General features: G+C 34.6%; 1 protein-coding gene across 1 annotated transcript; it reads right to left on the bottom strand.

The window, feature by feature from the left end:
• Positions 1-504: 504 nt before the first annotated feature.
• On the bottom strand, positions 505-19,934 carry LOC130825218 (serine/threonine-protein kinase 1-like). The gene is made up of 13 exons (XM_057690336.1): positions 19,242-19,934; positions 7,381-7,795; positions 6,648-7,299; positions 4,025-4,065; positions 3,131-3,199; positions 2,854-2,954; positions 2,575-2,653; positions 2,367-2,465; positions 2,184-2,252; positions 2,029-2,078; positions 1,834-1,915; positions 1,351-1,445; positions 505-1,097 (listed from the first exon to the last, which is right to left on the bottom strand). Exons 1-13 carry the CDS (start codon positions 19,646-19,648, stop codon positions 974-976), a joined length of 2,283 nt encoding a protein of 760 aa, XP_057546319.1. The 5' UTR covers positions 19,649-19,934; the 3' UTR covers positions 505-973.
• Positions 19,935-20,413: the final 479 nt, after the last annotated feature.

Genomic DNA, 20,413 nt, shown 5'->3' with positions numbered 1-20,413 from the left:
CCAGTAAAGTCTCTCATGCTGAAGTCAATAATTATATTCATGTGTGACAATGAATAGTAGAGAAAGCATTTGAAAATTTTGAAATAATCAAAGAGATTTTAGAAAATTTGAACAAAAAAAAAAAGCTTAGAAATTTCTCAAAATAAGCTCATAGGGAAAACTTGTTTTTAAAATAAGAGTCTTTATATTCAAAGCAAAGGTTAGAGTTTGAGAGCAAACAAGGAAAAAACCGGTTGAAGAGTCAAAATTTTGTTCGTTATTAGCAATATATTATAAGTTGTTTATTAAAAAGTATAATTTTAAAAGGTAAAAAATAAAATTAAATACACACTTGTTTACCGTTACTAACAACAAATAAGTATATAATTTTGTATCTCCATTCAAGATTTGCTAATGAAACAGTTTATTGTTAAGTCAACACAAGGCAAAAGAGGATGTAGGATGGGTAAGATTTGCATTCAAACAGCCAACTCAATTATTCTTATTTGGTAGGTAGTAATCAGTAAAAGGCAAACCCAAAACAGAGTATGATGTATAAATGAATTGCTAGGCAGTAGGCACTAGTACTGACTACTGAGTGTGGTGTACACATATTTACAATTACAATACAAAAAACAATTTTGTACAGTTACATGCATTAAAAATGCTTGCACATATTGGAAAATGTCAATCAATACATCCATCCCTACCTGTTTCACTCACAATTACAAAACTGTAAGAATATCAATCACCATTATGAAGGTGAAGATTACAATTCAATTTGAACCAGAACCATTTAACCGATCCTGCAGCCGTTTCGAACAAGTATATCTTTCAGCTTTTTACGCAGGATGTGATCATTCTAGGACGCAAATTCAAGAGGCTATTCATGGAAATGGGTGCATTCAGGTGACTATCAAACCCTTTCTGATGAGACACCAGCAAAAAGAATCATACAATCATCTAAAAAGTCGATGTTGGAAACACTTGGGAGTCACGGTTCTTTTGATACATCTGCAGAACTAGCTTTTGCAGCCTGGAATTGAATTGCATATTGTCTCTGTAAATCCTTCAACTTTTCAAGAAGTTCATGGAATGTAGGCCGGCTTTGAGGATCACTACATTGTGAACAATAGTAGATTGCAATCGTCAATTTCTAAGCTCAAATATAAGCATCAAACGGTTGAGTCTATCAACTGATAAAGTAGCCAACAAATGTGAACATAGAATACTTCCATGACAACATAACGGGCACTTAATTTGAGATTTAATTTTGCCAATCTAGGCATGCGTTAGAAAGGAAAAAAATAATTTTCATAAAAAATATAACAAAAATATAACAAAAAAACAAGCACTGAGAAAAGGAAGAACCTGTTCCAGCAGCTTTCAATTATGGAAGCCCACCTTGAATCCACATCTTCTGGTATATCCAACCTTTGATTCATGAACCCAACTGCTCCAATTACCTGCATAAAAGAGTTATTATTCATTCACATCTCCGGATATAGACACAATGTGTGATACTTCAAAGCGACCACGAAATCTAAACTTGCATCGATCCTTCATTTTAAAAATATTTCTCAGCACGTAAATGCAAGCCTTCATTCACAAGACAGGAAAGAAAGCGGCAATTATTAAAATGTAATTCAGACTCTTTTGATCTGTTTTTATCGAAATCCTTAGTCTTTGCAAGCGAATGAGGATGATGCAGAAAGACGCATGCAGAAAGAACATTGACATCGACAGACTAATAAATTGTGTGGGCTACATCATACGCATGTAATATACATTTCCTTCAACATAAATATGATTCTTATTTCTAGAGAGCTCCACAAGAAAGCTGAAGACTGCTACCTGCATTGCATTGAGATGTTCCCAAGGAATCTTCTGAGTGGCAAGCTCCCATAGTATAACCCCAAAGCTATATATATCAGACCTAAACAATACAAGTATGATTAGACAAAATATTATATGAATAAAAGAGATCAAGAGATTCCAAACCTGGAAAACATGATTAAAATCAAAACAGCTATACAAGCAAAGACATACTTTTCATCTGATCGTTCATTGCGAAGGACCTCAGGTGCCATCCATTGAGGCTACAAAACAAAAATGGAACTAATTTAACATAGCTGAAGTTGACAAGGAAAATCAGATTCATTACCGCACTTCACAAAAAAAAAAATTACAAGTCTTCAACATACTGTTCCTTTCCCAGTCCTTGTAGTGAGGTAAGTATCATGTTTTACACGTGAAAGACCAAAATCAGCAACCTGCGCCAAGATAATGTAAAATTTATTAAAATTTTAGAGTGGAAATTAATAGGAAATTGTTTGACAGAAATTAAAAAAAAAAAATCATTTTTTTTCGTTTAAGCAAAAACCCACCTTCACCATCCAGTTCTTATCAACCAGAAGATTGGACGTCTTCAAATCACGATGAATAATGGGTGGGTTGCAGTTATGTAGATAGTTCATTCCTCGTGCCTGCATCAGATTGCAAGTCATTATCAAGTGTAAGCGAGAGTGTACCCTATAAACAATTATATCTCACACATCTATCATACTAAGAGATCTCGGCATCATAATACTCAACTATGTCCAAAGCCATATGAATCCTCCGCCTCCAATCTAGTTTGCCAGTACTTCTTTGCAGTAGGCGGAACAAGCTTCCTCTGCATTATAATAAAAAAAGTATACAAAATGAATAAGGGCATAGATCAGACGTAATCCAGCCTCGACAAGAGAACCTTCGAAGAAGCCAGCATAAACAAAATCTGGACAAGATACTCTAATAAAAAAAATCCAAAAATAGTGCCCAAATTTTAGAAATGTTATGCAGACGTCACATTTGAAAGGAAAGTTAAGAATGAACCGTGGAAGAAATTCTGTAACAATGCAGAGACGCTGAGGTGAAGTTACCGCACCCATAAATAACAAAATGTTAGGGTGCCGAAGTCGCTTCATGAGACACACCTGAATTGAAAAGAAAAGAAAAATTGTTAGTTCATGGAACAAGGTCATTATGAAATTTCATATCAACAATGTATTTCAGCACACTCCAATTCTATCGAAAGTAAAAGAGAAATTTGACTAGAATCTCGACAGTAAAATCTTGTCAGAGAAATACCAAGTTCCAAAACATAAACTACCTCTTGTCTGAATGAAAGTATGACGTCTTCAGAATATTCTTGCTTCGAGAAAACTTTAATAGCAACATCCTGCAAACATGCATGAAATACATAAAACTGGGTATCCACATGTTTAATTACTTCAAAACTACAAAAAACAGGCCCGTTGATTTTTAAAAAAAATAAAGATGTTGTGACTTGTGCGTCACTCATAGACCTATATGTCAGGCCAGAACAAGCCTACAATTTAAAAACTGAAAGTAATAATAGGCCTCATTTTAACATTTTTGAAAATAAAAAAGAATCCTAATGAACCAATTTTTGATGCTCAAGGCTCGCTTGGATTGAGTATAAATATTTAAGGGGTAAATAAAAGTCAAAGTAAGAAAACAAAGTTAATTAGATAGAAGTTTAAAGGAACTTGATTGTTAGAGAGGTGGAAGAATTGGTTATAAGGTAACAAAAATAAATAGAACAATAATTATTTCCCTCATATTGGGGTATAAATTTACCCAAAGGGAGGGTGGGGGAATACTTTCCTCCAAATAAGGGAAATTATCATCCTTTTTCATTCATCTTTTTTAGTTTACTCTTATTCTACATATTTCACAAGTATTTCAATTACTTTATTTGCATCTCTACTTACTTTTATTTCACTAATTTGACTTTTTTTACCCCTTAAATATTTATACTCGATCCAAAAGACCCCTAAATAGCTTAACATCCTGTAGAGTTAGCATGTGTGTGGACTATAAAAGGCATAATCCCAACTCAATTCATAATAATATAACAATCTCAGAATAATGGAAGTTAACTTCTATATCAGACAGGCTAAGCTGTCCATGATGAAGTGATGAACTACAAAAAGAAAATTGACAAGGCAAGAATACAATCAAAGATCCAACATTAACATACCGATCCATACCAGAGACCGTGATATACAGTTCCACAGGAACCTGCATGCAAGAAAGGTGTAAACAGGTTTAGAAACAATGTCAGGTAACAATTTGAGAGTTGTCTGTTCTTTTATTATTCCTTCCATTAAAATAAAGTACTCTTTGTTCTTTAAAGTTGTTCCCACAAGAATTATTCATGAGAATTAAGAAAAATAGAATCTTTTAAATGGTGGACATATTATTTAATTGAATAATAAATTTAATGGAGGAAAAGTCGGGCTCATAAGCATCAAAAAAATATCGAAATAAAGTTCGTAGAACAAAAATATGGGGATCACAACTATTAAAATATATTTAAACAAAGTTAGTGAGAAACATGTTGGGACCAAGCAATATAAAAATGTTAAAATGAAGTTAGTGGAAAATATACGAGGACCATAAGCATTAATCAAGTATTAAAATGAGGATGAACAAGATTAATTATGTCCAATATGTATAATATAAATCGAAAGATTCTTTAGGGAAACAACAAATAAAACGACCCAAAATGCCAAATAAGAACTTAAAGGAATGGAGGGAGTATATTACCATCAAAAGATAATTTTTCGATTGCATGATTCTCTAATTAATCTTAAGCTTATCTAAAAGACAGCCACAATAATAGGTTGTAAACCACAGACTAGTAGATGTACGAGTTCTCATGTCCCCCACTTAAAATATTTAAAATTTGAAATCACAATAGAGTTTCTGATACTCCAAAGCCAAAAGTCATAATAGTGGGAGAAAGGGATTATAAACATCACAAACAAACAATTTAAGCATGTTTAGAATGCTAAATAAAGAACAGTGCCCCAATGATATCCAACTAAATCTAAAACGGCTGTTCTTGGAAATCACAGCAAAGATAATTTAGCTTTGAACCTAAAATTCTATCTGAAAGCAATTTCTGTGTCCATGTGATTGAAGTGAGAAATCCTTGAGGTTTACCAAACGAAATCAAGAAATGATTTCGTCACAACAAACAAAACATAGTGCACATAAGGAGATAAAGAGTCTGAAGGTTCAGTCTTTTAGCAGTGTGTGTTGAATAGAAGGAATTGAAAGGGAAGCAAGAAGAGGAAAAGAGGGGCCTATATAAATCTTCAAAACAAAAGTGGATTGCACTACGGAAATAAGATAAATGATTAATAAGAAGTCTGTAATATTTCTCATCAAGATTTGTAAATCAACAATCAATCAAGTCTTCCACAGTTGTAATAAGCTACGTTCTAGATTACATGGACTACCATAGGTTATAATTTTTCATAGAAGCAAACCAAAACATTGAAGCTGGCAACCAGGTGCATGTTGCTTAGGGTTGGTAGTCACCCCATTAGGTTCAGCTATTGAACCCAAAAAAATTATTGATTATTGATATCCCAAATATAGTTCTTAGAGCACTGGGAGAAAAATGTTGGGCAGATGTGGAAATCACAAGGAATCAAGGAAAGAAACAATAGCCATGTTTTATCTCTATCAGAAAGCCCATGCGCTTGTCAAAATCTCAAATATCAAAAATTTTGTATATGACGAAGGAAATAAATACCTTTTTACTCTCACGTGGTTTCCTCCCGACACCAACTCCAAAATTTCTTTTCAAACAAGTATTTACTCGTTTCTTAATGTAACCAAATCAGTCGTTTTGTCATGAAATAACATGAAACTCAATTACACATCATATAAATATCACTACAGCTCTTGAAATCCTCATTTGAAAGAAACTTGCTTGGCTCAGCTCAGTTCAGCTTATAAGTTATAACACTTGCATCTAGGTCTTGAGCTTTTTGGAGCTCCAAATTTTCAAGTTATAACTTAAAATAAAACTTGAGTTCGAAATTGCAACCAAGATAGCATGTTTTTGTTTTTCTGAAATCCTATAACTGATTGTATTCAATATTTTAAGGTCTTCATATTAAAAAAAATCAAGAGAGTTCATTCACGAGCCTAGTCATGCTTAGCTTTGCTCATTCAATAAGATTTTAGGCCGTTATCAGGTATCTTGCAAGCGCCCATTATCTCCCTACGGCCTTTTCCTAGGAATAACTCCTACGAAAGGAATCATCCAAGGTGGAAGTTTCTCTCATCTAAGGGATATGTTTGGAAGTCAAGCAGAAAGCAACTCTTGCATTTGATTGAAATGAACTGAACAGTCCTGGGAACTAGCACCAAGGTAGCACACTTGAAAAAGGATTTTTCATAGACAGTACTAGTTACTTGATAGCAACACAACAATGCCAGGAGCCTTAATTCAAAATATTGGGGTTGACTACTTGATAGCAAGGATAAGTTTAATGTCAATAATCAAGTTTGCATACCTTTTTAAGTGAGGTAGAGCTATAACACATATGTACTCTGTCACCATATTTCAATAGATTCAAGATGAGAGCTGTGAGTAAAACATTTACATAACTATGTGATGCCCCACTCCCCTACCCCCACACCCCCCCCCCCCCCCCCCCCCCCCCCCCCAAACGATGGAAAAAACAATTGAGCACTTAGTAGTGTAAGCATTTCACTATGAAACAAACAATAAGCAGTCAGCTTTCTTTTAAGCCTTGAGACAACAAGCTCTCAATCAACTCTAAGAAAAAGAGACAGCTTACCTTGTCCTATTTGCTCTCCAATTGTCAAATCCTCCCACAAGATTTCATAGTCTAAGCAATCAGTATCAACATCCAACTTATTTACAACACTGCTGCTTCCACTTCCACAGCTGCTCGCACTGCTAGTGCTGTTAACATTAAATGATGACCAGGACCCAGAGGCCTCATTTGTAGCAGGACGATTAAAGTCTCCAGCCTGGCTTTCTGATTTCACAGCAGGATATGGACGGTCGGAATCCTGTTCACTGTGAACCCATTGCCCGCCAAATTGGCCACTCTTGGCATCTGATGTTTCCTGACCATTTCCTTTCCATGGCCATTGCATCCCTTTCTTATTAATCCAAGCCTCAGCTTTCGAAGATATGATTTTGTGAATAGCAGTTTTCCCTTCACTTTCATCACTAGAATCTCTATGTGTTTTGACAGGGGACTTACCAGCAGCAAACTGAGAGAATACACCAAGAGCCATGCCAACTGGATCTCCTCTAGGTGTACTTGCTCCGCTGGAATTTCCATCCTCTTTAGGATCTGAGAATGTTGCATCAGATAAACCATGATCAGACAGACGACTATCTCCACTCCCATCTTCTCTAGGTACATTATTCTCTCCCGTCTTTATTTTAGATCGAACTTTGTCACTGACCTTTGAAGCCTAAATAATAAACCACAGTGAGCTCACAACATAAATTGCAAAACTAAATCATCAAGAAATTTTATATCATCTAACACATACCAAGTTTGTTAGCTTTGAAGCAATAGCATTTTGCAGAGGTTGCTCACTATCAAGGCCAAGCCTGGTTTTAACACTAATTTTGGGTTCACCAGAACTTTGACCAGCCTCTTGTTCGTTTGCTTCTGAAATTGAGACTTGTTTTTCCATAAATAGTTTTGTATCACTTGATACACAAATGACCCCAATGAGAGTTCCATCATCATCATGGAACGGAGTGTTGGTTGCAACAACTAAAAACTTGTGTCCCTTCTTATCTCTAACAGGGAACTGCCCTGTCCAACTCTCTCCTAGTCTTACACGATTAATAATATTATCGGCGACAGAAATATCCCGACCATCTACTATTAGAGCACAGATATCCTTACCAAGAGCTTCTGCTGCAGAATAGCCATAAAGGCTTTCAGCTGAGCGATTCCTGCAGAAGTGATTCGATAATTGGCATTCAAAAAAATACATTTAATTGTAAGAACTTAGAAAGTAACATAAAAACTACTCTGATATCATCATGTCACAGACCAAGCTATTGCAAACCCATATATAACCTCATGCAAATAAGTTGCTCTCAGCTACTCCCTTTTTAGATTCTCAACTGTCTAGACAAGAGATATCAGCAAACATCATATTCAACAATTTTTAAAACCTAAAAGCTAAAGAGAAATCAAGTAGGATGAATCAAAGCATTCAGATCACGGAACATAAAGAGACCCACCAACACTGTTTCGCAAGGCCTTAGTGCAGTACACATATATTGCAAAGCTAATTCAACAAAAAATATAAAAATACTTATAATTTGCATATCTCAAGGATGAAAAAAAAAACAGAACACTGATTCCTAGATCCCAACATCAAATTTTAAAAAAATTCTAAATTTCCAACTCTATTTTGACTCGAAGGCAACCACAGGCCTGTGTTAAGTCAGCTAAAGGAGACAAATTTCCATAACTGGTTATATTGCAAAAATTCTGAGGAACATTATTAGCCAATATATGTAAGTTTTGTGCTCTCATTAAGCTAAGGACATCTGTTTGATACTATGGTCCATCCAATTGCTTGAATTATTACTATTAGTGAATCCAGAATTCCATATTAAAAGACAAAGTGCCAGCAAATAATTTCACCATACAAAACATAAACTATGCTTCTGAAAGATGTAGTTCCTGAACCCCGGACAAATGATATATACATTGCATCCAAGTTTGTTCAAAGAACATCAATATTTGGTACACAAAAATTCAAGTTGTGGAAATTATTAAGCCTTAGTAAAGCTTAATTGGAAAATGATGTTATTCTTAGTCTTGGTAAATAGCCTCAAACATCAACAGTCGAGGATTTTCATTTGTATCACACTCAACAAGTAGCGTTAGAGTTTAGTCACACTCAAACAGTTCTCGCTGAGAAAAGAAAATGAGCCACTATGGAATTAAATTCATGAAATAATCAACTTTGTGACATTTTAAGCATTCTATTTCTACTATTTAAGCCCTATCACAAAACTGAAAAATAGAATGATTTCCAAAGGTAACAGCAGGAAGCTTGTAGTTAGAAGAAAAACCTTATGTACATGAGGGAAGCAAAAGCTAGGTAACATAATTGGATTCGGGGTCTATTGGTGTGCATTTCGAATTAGTGACAGATCAAGGAAACTTGTACAGCAGAGTAACAAGATCCCATATGACGATGTCTGAACTTATAGATTACTGACAATATGAAAGTCAATTTGCTTGATGAATAGTGCCGAAGTCAATTATAGTGCAAGTAAAAAAGAAGTAAAAAAGAACAGAGGAAGTATATATTTTTGTGATGGATTACAGTAGACTGCTTTATAAAATAACTACTTCATATATGAAGGGCAACAAAACCAACAATAACAACAATGAAAAAACTTTAATCCAATAGATGCGGTCAACAACATGAACCAAAATATATCAAATGAAAGATTGTCAGTAACAAAGATCATACTTTATATGGTTCTAATACTAATGTACAACTAAGAAAACCAATTTCAAAGATCCCCCACAAATATTCTCATCCTCCATCATTTCTATTTATTGTCATATGGTCCGGCAAATCCTACTTCCTCATACCATTCTTCACTCCAATTATCCAAGTTATCCTCAAACTACCTTTAACACTTTCAAACTCCTCAAAAATTCAATTTTTCCACTTTTCTAAAAGATACATTTTCGCACATGATCAAACCAATGTAAACGTCTTTCTCCCATTTTGTCTTCAACTTTTGCAACTCTAAGAAACCTAAGATTCTTATACCTTCATTTCGAATTCTATCATTAAAATATATCCACACATCCATCTTAACATACACATCTTTAATACCCCCATGTTTCTACAATGATTTATAATCTATGTTGAAAGCAGAATATTTTGACTCATAATAATGCTGGTCCAAAGACAGTTAAATGGAATTTAGCCTTAGTGACACCTTGGTCACATAATATTCTAGTTCCAATTACCTATTTGAGCAACTCACACCAAATCATATGCTTTACATCTTGATCAATATCTTCGGTTTTGTGATACGAAATCCAATACTTGAAATAATAACTTGGAAGGAGCTCCATATCCGGTATGATCGTAAGTGGTTCCAATAAATAATTCCATATACCTTGTCTTATTTCAATTTGGTTCAAAACCTTTTGATTCTATCAATTGCCTCCACATCTCTAGCTTAGTATCGACCTCGTCGCTAGTTCCATCCAATACTATAATGCAGCATCAAACATGCAACATTGAAATTCTCCCTTGGTAAGTTTTTTTATCTCATTTAAGACTACTACAAGCAGGATAGTTGATGTAGATCAGTCTTGATCAAAACTTTTAAGTTGCTCCTCTATATGACCTAACATAGGTTTGCATTTTTTTCACACATATTTTGGACTATACTAAATACTTATGTGGCGTATCTTTCTTTTCCATAAACCACCAAGGTAGTTGTCTTGGTCTTTTATCATACGCCTTCTCCATATCAATAAAATTCATGTACAAATCCTTTTTCTTATCGTGTAGGACTCATTTGTTGTTGTATTAGTGGTATTTTTCCTCACAGAAAACCAAATTGGTTTAAAGAAATGCTTGTGCATCTTTACATGCAATGCTCTATCACCCTCTCTAATGGCTTCATGGCATGTCTTCAAGCTTAATTTTCAATATAGAATAATTTTGCAGTTGTGTTTTAGACAGTAATCTAGCGTCTTCTGGAATCTTGTTTGTATATTAAGGAGGTTAGTTAACCAACTAACATTGTCTAAATGTTTCCAAGTCTCATAGGAATATTGTCAGCTTTCTTTAAATTCACAGTTGCTTTTAGCTCCAATTTGTTTATTCGTCTCATAAATCTTGTGCTCTCTTACACACGTTTCATTAAGATGTCTCTTGTCACCCCTTTGATATCCATCGAAACCTTGTCAAAGAACTCTTTTGATCTATCCTAGATCTTCATCTTCGACAAGATCGTTCTGTTATTCACCATAGCACATGTCACCCTACTAAAACCCTACAAAGAACAACAAAACGAATAGCCAGAAATAAAATAACATCATACCTTCGATGAGAGGTGGAGAACAAATATTTACCTTCACCCAAGATGCAAAAATGTTTGCTAAAAGAAACCTTCCCTTGATACCTTATTATAATACTTTTTAAAATGCATGATGCATGTAATCATTTAGTAGGATAATTGTATTTGATCCTATTATACAATTCATATCGAAAAATAATATATGGTTATCTTAAGTGCTTGGACCAAGAAAATGTTTTGAATAATACTTCCACAAAATTAAATCGCAAATAGGTCCCCATTTAGCACATACTTGACCAAGTAATAGCCGACTCTCAGACTTAAAATTTAATTTATAACATTGTTATTTGAGGTGCAGCCCACTTCCAAAAGAATATTATACGGGATATAATATTATTCAATGTAACTGGAACACAACAATCTAGGACATGGGACGGGAACACGAAACGCTACTTAAAGTGACTCCTAAACGACAGACTATTATAAAATATTACATATAGGGGTTCAAAAAATACTTAGGATTAATAATCCAGAGCAATGGAGAGATTGATGAAGATGGTACACATCAAATTCAAGTTGCATGGCTTAAATAGAGAGGCAACCATTGGGGTGCTTTGTGATAGGAGTTTCCCGACTAGTCAAAGATAAATTCTATCGAGTTGCAGTTTGACCCACCATGTTGTATGGGATAGAGTTAAGGAAATATATGAGCATAAGATGCGAATGTTATGATAAATGTTTAGACACGCCAGGATGGATAAAATTAGGAATCAGGTTTTCAGAGAAAGGCTTGGAGTTGAACGCATCTCGCAAAGATGCGTGCAAAAAAGTCCACAGCCGCGCCGAAACATCACGGTTGATGCAAAGAGAAGTCGCGGTAGGCCTACGAAAACATGAGTGGAGCAAATTAAAAATGAGCAAGTTGCACCTATCTGAGGACTTGACTAGGGATAAAACTAGTTGGAGACGTCATATTTGTGTCTTAGAACTCGATTAGTTACTAACATCAATATCTATAAAACTTATGCCTTATTTATTATGCTAGCCTTTATGATTGCTTATATTTGTTTGGTCAAGTTATTAAATTTAATGTTTATCTTGTACTGCATTGTCATGTTTTTTTGTCTTGTATTGTATTGCTTTGCTTTCTTCTACACGTGTTGCTCGAGCCAACAAACTCTTTGGCTGTATCCTCCTTTATGCGTGTAGTTTGACGCCATTCATCCTTCCCCAAACCCTAATCATAGTTTCTATGAGCGGGATACACTGAGTAGGATGATGATGATGACGATAAGAGTTCAAAAAATAAAACATAAAAGATAAGAAAATAAGAAAAGGAAATATAAGAAAAGGAAAGAGAAAAGGAAAAAAGGAAAAAAAATAAAAAGAAAAAGGAAGCTACATAAATTGAAATTGCAAGGGAAGTTGGTGAGCAACAACATATTTCCAAGCCCACTATCTTAACCAACTCATATATAAGAGGAAAAAAAGGCTACTTTTAAACCAGAAAAGGGAATAGCGGTATGGTGGCCACTGGCCACAAGCTATCTTCATGACAAAAGAAGGCAAGTTTTTGATGAATTATTATTGACGAGCCATAGCAATTGCACCTATTAAAGCAACTAAAAGAATTCTTGAAATGAGTTCAAATGGAGAAAAAAATGATCAATATATCACTTGTGGCTCTGTTACAGCACGAAAATGCTACCTCGAAATATTTTCAATCAAATCATAAAAAAAAAACTTGATACTCTATATTGTAGTCCCCTAGGATTGTAGTTCAATTGGTTAGAGCACCGCACATTCAACCCCCTTCATTCCCGACAAATCCAATAATAGAACTTCTCTTTTTCTCTCCGTTTCTTCTAATTTTGACTTTTGGTACCAATTCTCTTCTCTTTGTTGGGGCAACATATCAAATTTCCATGGAGAGACTGATTTTTAGGTCAAAGTATCAAATGATTTGGTACGCGACCCATGGCGATCAGGTGCACTACCATACCGCATACTTAGTTGACCATTCCCAATCGAAAAGTGACCCACCGACCCATGAAACTGTTAGTGTAATTAGTGACTTGAGTGAACCAAATAAATTCTATGCATTATGTGAGCATAGAGATGGAATCCCATAGGTGGATCAATGTGTGCTTGAGTATGCACATTGAGAGGGAAGTTTATGGTGGTGTTTAAGTGTGGTTCAATGCATAGAGTTATTAGTGTATTGATGAAGAGCCTTAAATATATGATGATAAATAAGCATGATGAATGTGATACTTAATGAGGAATTGCAAGAGGTTTGGTACCGCACAAGATGCCTTCAAACAAGGCACCAAAGATCAATGAAAGTGCCTTGAGCGAGCAAACGCATTTGGAGAAGTCAATGGCTTGGATGAAACAGTGCTCGAACGAGCACGTGAATGGCTCAAACGAGCACCTTGATCAGAGACCAAAAGAACTTGCTGGAAGCAACTGCTCGAACGAGCAACTGAAGGGCTCGAACGATGGCCCACATAGGATGTTGTTTTTCCTTCTCTTCATTTGCTAGAATTGATTATCATGCAATTATTCTTAGACTTTATGGTGTATACTCATTGATGTAATAATACTCTATAAATCGGATGCTCATATGCTCATAGAAATCACCCACAAAATACCCCAAGCCTAAAAAATAGCCTAAATCTCTTCTCTATTGTAATTCTCCAATTTAAGAGTTCTTTGAACTCCTTTGTGACAATATAAGTGAGATATTGCACACCTCCGAAGAAATAGCCAAAATTAGGTGAACCTCGTTAACCATTGTGTCATTTTTATTGCATTATTATCTCTTAAAAACATTGTTTTCATTGAAAGTGTAATTTGTTCATCACAAGACTTCATACCCTCGATCTTGGTGATATTGGAGTTTTAAACACATTGTTTGAACTCTAATATAGCATCGTTTTTCAGATACTATGATTCTATCCCATTTCTATTCTAATTAGATAAACAAATTCAAGCTACATCAAAAACACTCCTAGTGCATTCTCTGAACCTTCTAAGTGATTTACCCGATGATTGAGAAATCCTCTAAATTGCAGCATACACATGTTATCTTTCTGTGACAATAATTCTCGAGTATATTGTAACACCCCGGCCCCTCGGACCGCCGGTGACTACTCAGGGAGACTATAGACTAGCCCCACAAACCAACACAAGTCTTTCCAGCGCACTTTGGAGGTCACCCATCCTAAGATTGCTCCACACCAAGCACACTTAACTGTGGAGTTCACAGCAAATGGGCTCCCATGAAAAGAAGATGCACCTTGTTGATATGAATAGTTATCAATCTCTTTTCAAGCTAAATCTGGGGTATTACATATATAGCCAAATCAACGACCCATTATGGCTAGGGATGAGCAAAACGTTTGGGTACCCAAGGATGAAAGCAAAATCGGCCAAAGCGGCAAGTCTCGGTCTAAGCAATTCAAATTATAGTTATTAAATTAGAAGCCATTTTCGTTCAATTGTGGTTATATGTCTAGTTCCCAAATTTTTATGATGGGTACCCAATTCTAAAGGAATCAACACTAGATTTTCTTAAATACTTGAGGTTTGGGCTTGACTTAGTCCCAAAATATTTAAATTTCTTCAATTTAATAACATTACAATATCCCAATGCTATTAAGTCACTCTAACCTAGGCTCCCACCTAAGTGGGGTCAAGGAAAGACACCATTGATCGAAAATATCATCTAAACTTCATATCAATTAAGTATGCATAATTTAATGAACCATTTTACTATATTTATAATCTATTGCATTCTAAAGACAAGAAAACTAGGAGTATAAAGCTTTGGTTGTTGAAACTTGAGATAATAGAAAAAAGGAATTAGAAGTAGTTGCTAATAGTGAAGCATTAAAAATCCAAAAACAAAAACAAATTTGGTTAGAATTGAGTATTATATTGTTCGAATGTGATAAAATCTTAAACCTTGATAAGTCAACTGACATTAAATATTGTAAGATCATAAATAAAATTAACAATTAAGTTTCATGTAAATTCTATTTTATTTATTTTTTATAAGTTACTTATTTTCACATGAGTGGATAACCTTTTGCACAGGAGTGGTAGTTCTAATTTCAATGCCTAGTTGACAATTGGTGCATATATGTTCCGATTATAGTTCCCTAAAATGTGTTGCTTTTGTTCTTTTACTCATAAAGTAATAGTGTCATAAAGAAAGAGTCATAAAGCAATTTTTGTATCTACAATTAATTCATTGTTTTTGGTGTAAATTTTCAGTTAATTTTAACAATGATTAATAGTGTTGCTAACTAGGAATGCTACCAATTCTATTAGTGGATAGTAGATTTATTGAAAGAAGGTTAACATTAATTTAATGTAATGTTGCAACTTGCAAGATTGATTATTAAAAAGTACCAGTTTTTTTGCTAAAAAGTACCAACTTTTTTTTAAAAAAAAAGAATCATTTTTTTGCCTAAAATTAACACATTTTCTGTAAAAAAAATTTAACACTTTTTTATTAGCTAGATTGGTTCTCACATTTCTCATATAAGCTTGGTTCTCACTGGAACTTGACCCTATATATATATATATATAATTGTCTCAAAATCTTTAAAATTATTAAATTTAGCTTTCATTATGTAAATTCTTTAAATTTTTTAAACTATAATAATAAAGCTCTTAAGAAGTTGTTACTAGTTAGTGTTGGTGGGTTGATTGGTTTATTATATTATTGAGTGTGTTGATTGGTCTATATTATCAAAGTAGCAGATTGATATCGAATTAAGCTTCCGCATTATTTTAATTAATATAATTTAAGTAGTTTCACCTTTGTCTTACTCCTACATTCCTTTTGCCCCCTATATCGCGCATCTAAGTGTCCATTTTCCAAGTGCCAACATATATGACATTAGAAGTTGGGAGTTTGGGACTTAGCATACTCTTAAATAGCTTGAAAATATTGATTCCATCTTTATTATTGTGTATTGGAGCATATGATCCATACTAGTGTCTCACATAACACATAAATGTAGGTATACCCATTGTTATTCCAGAATGGAATAGGGGTGCAAAGAGAATGAGAAGTTGTGAACGTAAAATGCAACTTAGAGTGACTTGTGAACGATTGGTTGCTACACTTAATATGTATAGAAAGTAATTTTAAATAAAATCAAAATAAAATTTATTTTTGTGCATCAAAAATCTACTTCGTAAGTAGATTTCTCAAGTTTGTAGGCCTTATCTCTTTAATATCCTCCCTCCTCTTTCCTTAGACTACTAAATGGAGACCAAAAAATATCCAGTATCGATTAAAGCTCAACAATACCTTATATAGTAAAATGACTCATTATATCATGTCTCCTTCTTGTTCGTACAAAGTTATAGATGTCTATGATCAAAGGTCAATTGAAATGTGAAGTTGTCAACACTAACTTCTTTTTTCAATACAAGGGTAAGGTTATGTATATTGACCCCCAAAGTCACCTGGGAGCACAATGTAAAAACATGACCACATCGCATTACATTGACGGTTTTCAAAAAAAGTGAACTAATATTTCAAGTGTTGTAAAAATGTAAAAAGATCACATTTTAGGGTCTTTCGAGAAATTTCTTATGCTTTCAACCAGTATTTAGCGTTATGATAACTGCATCACTCTCGTTACCGCATCACATTACCATGATTGGAATTCGCGACCGTTACTGCATATTTGCACAATGCCTAAGAGCCACTAATAACATTAAGGTAAAGGAATGTTGTTGTTGTACTCATATTCTAACCAGCTAACTCATACCAGTTTTGTCACGTACGGTAATTGTTTTCATGTAACCAGCCAGATCTAGACCCGGTTCCATTAATTTTTAATAGATCTAGACTCAGATCCGGACCCTAAGGGTCCAAAATTTTCAGACCCATATCCAGATCCGCCGTGTCTGTTGGGTCTAGGGTCCTTAATGTGTCTGATTAAAATTAAGAAAGATTAGAGACTTCTAAACTTAATTTCATTTGCTTTTTATACTGGTACAACAAAAGAGGTACCACTACACTAAATATTTCTCATATGCCTTAGAAAATATTTAAGGAAGATTTTGCATATTAGAAAAAAATTAAGAAAAAATATATACTTCCATATCCAACTACCATATCAAAAGAAAGCAGCTAATAACTAAAAGATCGAAAGCAAGCAACCAATAACATTTTATTTTTAAGCGCAAGGCAACATATATAACTGAAATGGAACGAGGCAATTGGAGGAAGAAGCCATAAACAGGAAATTGGGAAAATGAAATGCTTGGTTTGGGTTTTCTTAAATAGAATGGGAAAATCACCTTAAAAATAATAAATATCTAATAAATTTTAGGGTGCAAATCCGGGTCTACGGGTTGGGTCTAGGGTGCGGGTCTAAAGGTCAGGTCTGGGTCCGAATCTGGGTCTGAGGGTCTAGACCTGGACCCAGACCTGTTATTCATTTTTGAGATCTAGATCCGACCCGGATTCGATGGGTCTCAAAAAATGAGATCCAAGCACTTAAAAAGGGGCGGGTCCAATAGGGTTCTGGACCCATGACCATCCCTAACACTAACATACTGTAATGATCGTGATTGCAATAGCAGAACTGTAATGTGGTAACGGGAGTGATGTAATTATCATATTCTCAAACATCGAACGAAAGAATGAGATACCCCTCAAAACGGCCAAAACATGATTTCTACACCTTTACAATGCGAGAAATATTGGTTTGATATTTTCAAAAACCTTTAAACATATGCGATGCGGCATTATTGTTGCGTTATGCCCTAACAATTCATGTAAAAGGACCCCTAATATCCCTTTCTCCTCCAACCAAATTCATCCAACCTTGACATCATCACAGGCCACCATGGATCTCGCCCTCTACCATTAAGAACTACACTAACATTTTCTCCCTCACCATGATTGTCGCACACTCGCACAATCACCTTCCCGCACAACCTCCAAGCAATCAACAAGTGGAAATCGCAAGAGCATCAAAAGCCACCACAATAGCCTAACCACCACAAGGAATCTAACGTCGGAATTCGCACTTCGCTCTCTTAATCGGTTGGCAAGCTAGTAAGGTGGGTAAAGGTTTGAAATGGTGAAGGTGGGTATGAAAGCCTGTAAGATATGACAATAAGCCTTAAGGCTATGGAACTACAGTGAGACTGAACTCATCACCTTATATGTTTCACCTTAAATAAAGTTCTTATTTGTTTACTTTTCGCATAAACATATAAAACCCTTAGACAGTTAGACTGTTATCTATGTACTTGAAAAAGTACTAACAAAATCGCTCTAATTTCTAAATGTCATTGAAGTCCTCAAGTATTGACCATCTTGAGTACAAATTTTCTCTCTCCCCTTACAAAAATTATTCAAGCTCTTCAACTTCGACAATATAATTACACATTCTTCAATTCCCAAGTAGCTTGTTTCCATGTATTCTTGAAACGAGAGCAAAAAAAACATGCAGCATACATTATCACAACCACAAACCCAAAAAACAAAAATTACTTGCTACGAGTGGGTGGAAGATACAAAAACCAATATGCTAGGTGATCTTCACGTTGCACCCGCTAGTTCTTTGAGGCCATTTCACAATGTACAATGCACATAGAGCACAATGCACATACAATATTTTTGATCGCTTAAGGCTTTTGCAAATTGCAATCAAAGAATGACCTCTGCACCATGCCGTTTACTCCCTAAATTCGGTCTTCTCCACTTCTCAACAACTTATTCTTTCCCAAACTCATACAAACTTACAACAAAAACTAAAACCAAAACACCAACTTTCATAATACGTCTAATACAAAAAAAAACCGACAAACACCTCTCATTCTTGACAATAATACCGAAAACCAAAAGATGAAAACCAAATCCAAAGCATCAAACAATCAACCAAGTATTCCTGTAGCTCACCAAGACTTGGTTCAAAAATGCTAGTTTCTGATATTTTTTTCACGCCAACAACCCAACAAAGTGAATACTAAATCCCAATTCTCATCAATTTATAAACTCACAACATCTACAAATTATCACTTCAACACTAACATAAAACATAATCAAAGTCAAAACTAGTAAAACCCAACTATCATTTCATTGCCCCAACATCATCCCACCTAAGCAGGATTTTGAGAGTTGATCTAAGCAACCTTACCCTTGTTAGCTAAACCCAATAACAACAAAAATAACAGGCAAGAAAAGCACAATAGCAACAAAAAAAATAATGAAGAAAGAAAACCCAATAACATCAAAAATAACAAGCAAGAAAAACCCAATTAAACCCAAACAACAGAAAATTACCAGTAGATGACGAGATTATTGAGGTCAAAAATATGAATTGCTTGTCCCATAGACTGCAAGATATTCAAACACTGTCGCTCCGTCAGCTTTTTGAACTCATTAGAAGCCCCAGCTCTGTTACTAATAGGTTGCGGGGGCGGGTCATCGGAGCACCGACTCTCTCTCTGTAAAGGCGAAGATGTAGAATGCCCAAATGAAGTGGAACCAGTTCTCCACTCGTTACTCCGACGATGATTAGGCGGAACCGGCGCCGGCAACCTAGAACGTTGTGGGGACACAGAGTGAGCTCTCCTATGCCGGACACCACCAGATAACATCAATTTGGACATCTCTTCTCGTAAATGGGCATGCCCTGCTTCTAGGTCTTGGATCTTCTTCAGTAGCTCTTCTGCTGGTGGAGTTTCCATGCCCACAATTAATTTAATTTTGCAGAAAATAAATTGGGTTTATTTAATGGGTTTTTAACAAAGATTCATGGGTTAATCATGGATCCTTCTTATTATCAAATACGAAATTCTGGTGTGTTTGTTTTGTTTTTCTGTGAAGAGTGTAAAATGGAGGAAGAAAAGGATGAGAATTGAGAAAGAAAGATGAAGGTCAATGAGCAGATGCTGAAAACTCTTTTTCTTTCTTCCACTCTTTGTGCAACTTTCCTTTTTCTTTTATTTTTAGGGAGGTTACTTTCATTTTTGGTTTTGTAACTTTGATAATATTATCTTTTTTTTTCATTCACATAAAGCTCTATTTAATTCAATTTAAAAAATAAATAATTAGTAAAAATAGTTTTGATCATTAATCATTAAAAAATTAGTGATAATCAATTACAATTAGTACAACTCGATTATATATAACTAAAAAAATTATTTAAATTAGTTGAATCAATAAAATTAGGTGAAGAAAACAAGTTCATAGTATCTAAGATTTTAAAAGCTAGGTCAAATAGGTAGATGTTTTTTAATATCTTTATGAGAGATAAAATGTATTTTCTTATAAAGGTTTATAAAAATATTATTAAACGATAAATAAAACTTTTCAAAGAAATACAAAATCACATACTATAAATTTATAACTAACCATATTACTAACTAACATATATCACTTGTAATGCACAATCAAATCAATAAGTGTCACTCAAGTGCAAGCAACATACATTTCAAAACAAATTTATAACT

Source organism: Amaranthus tricolor, chromosome 10, assembly GCF_026212465.1.
Source record: "Amaranthus tricolor cultivar Red isolate AtriRed21 chromosome 10, ASM2621246v1, whole genome shotgun sequence".
Taxonomy (NCBI): Eukaryota; Viridiplantae; Streptophyta; class Magnoliopsida; order Caryophyllales; family Amaranthaceae; genus Amaranthus; species Amaranthus tricolor.
The sequence above is the reverse complement of the archived record's forward strand: the minus strand, read 5'-3'. Positions and strand labels throughout refer to the sequence as shown.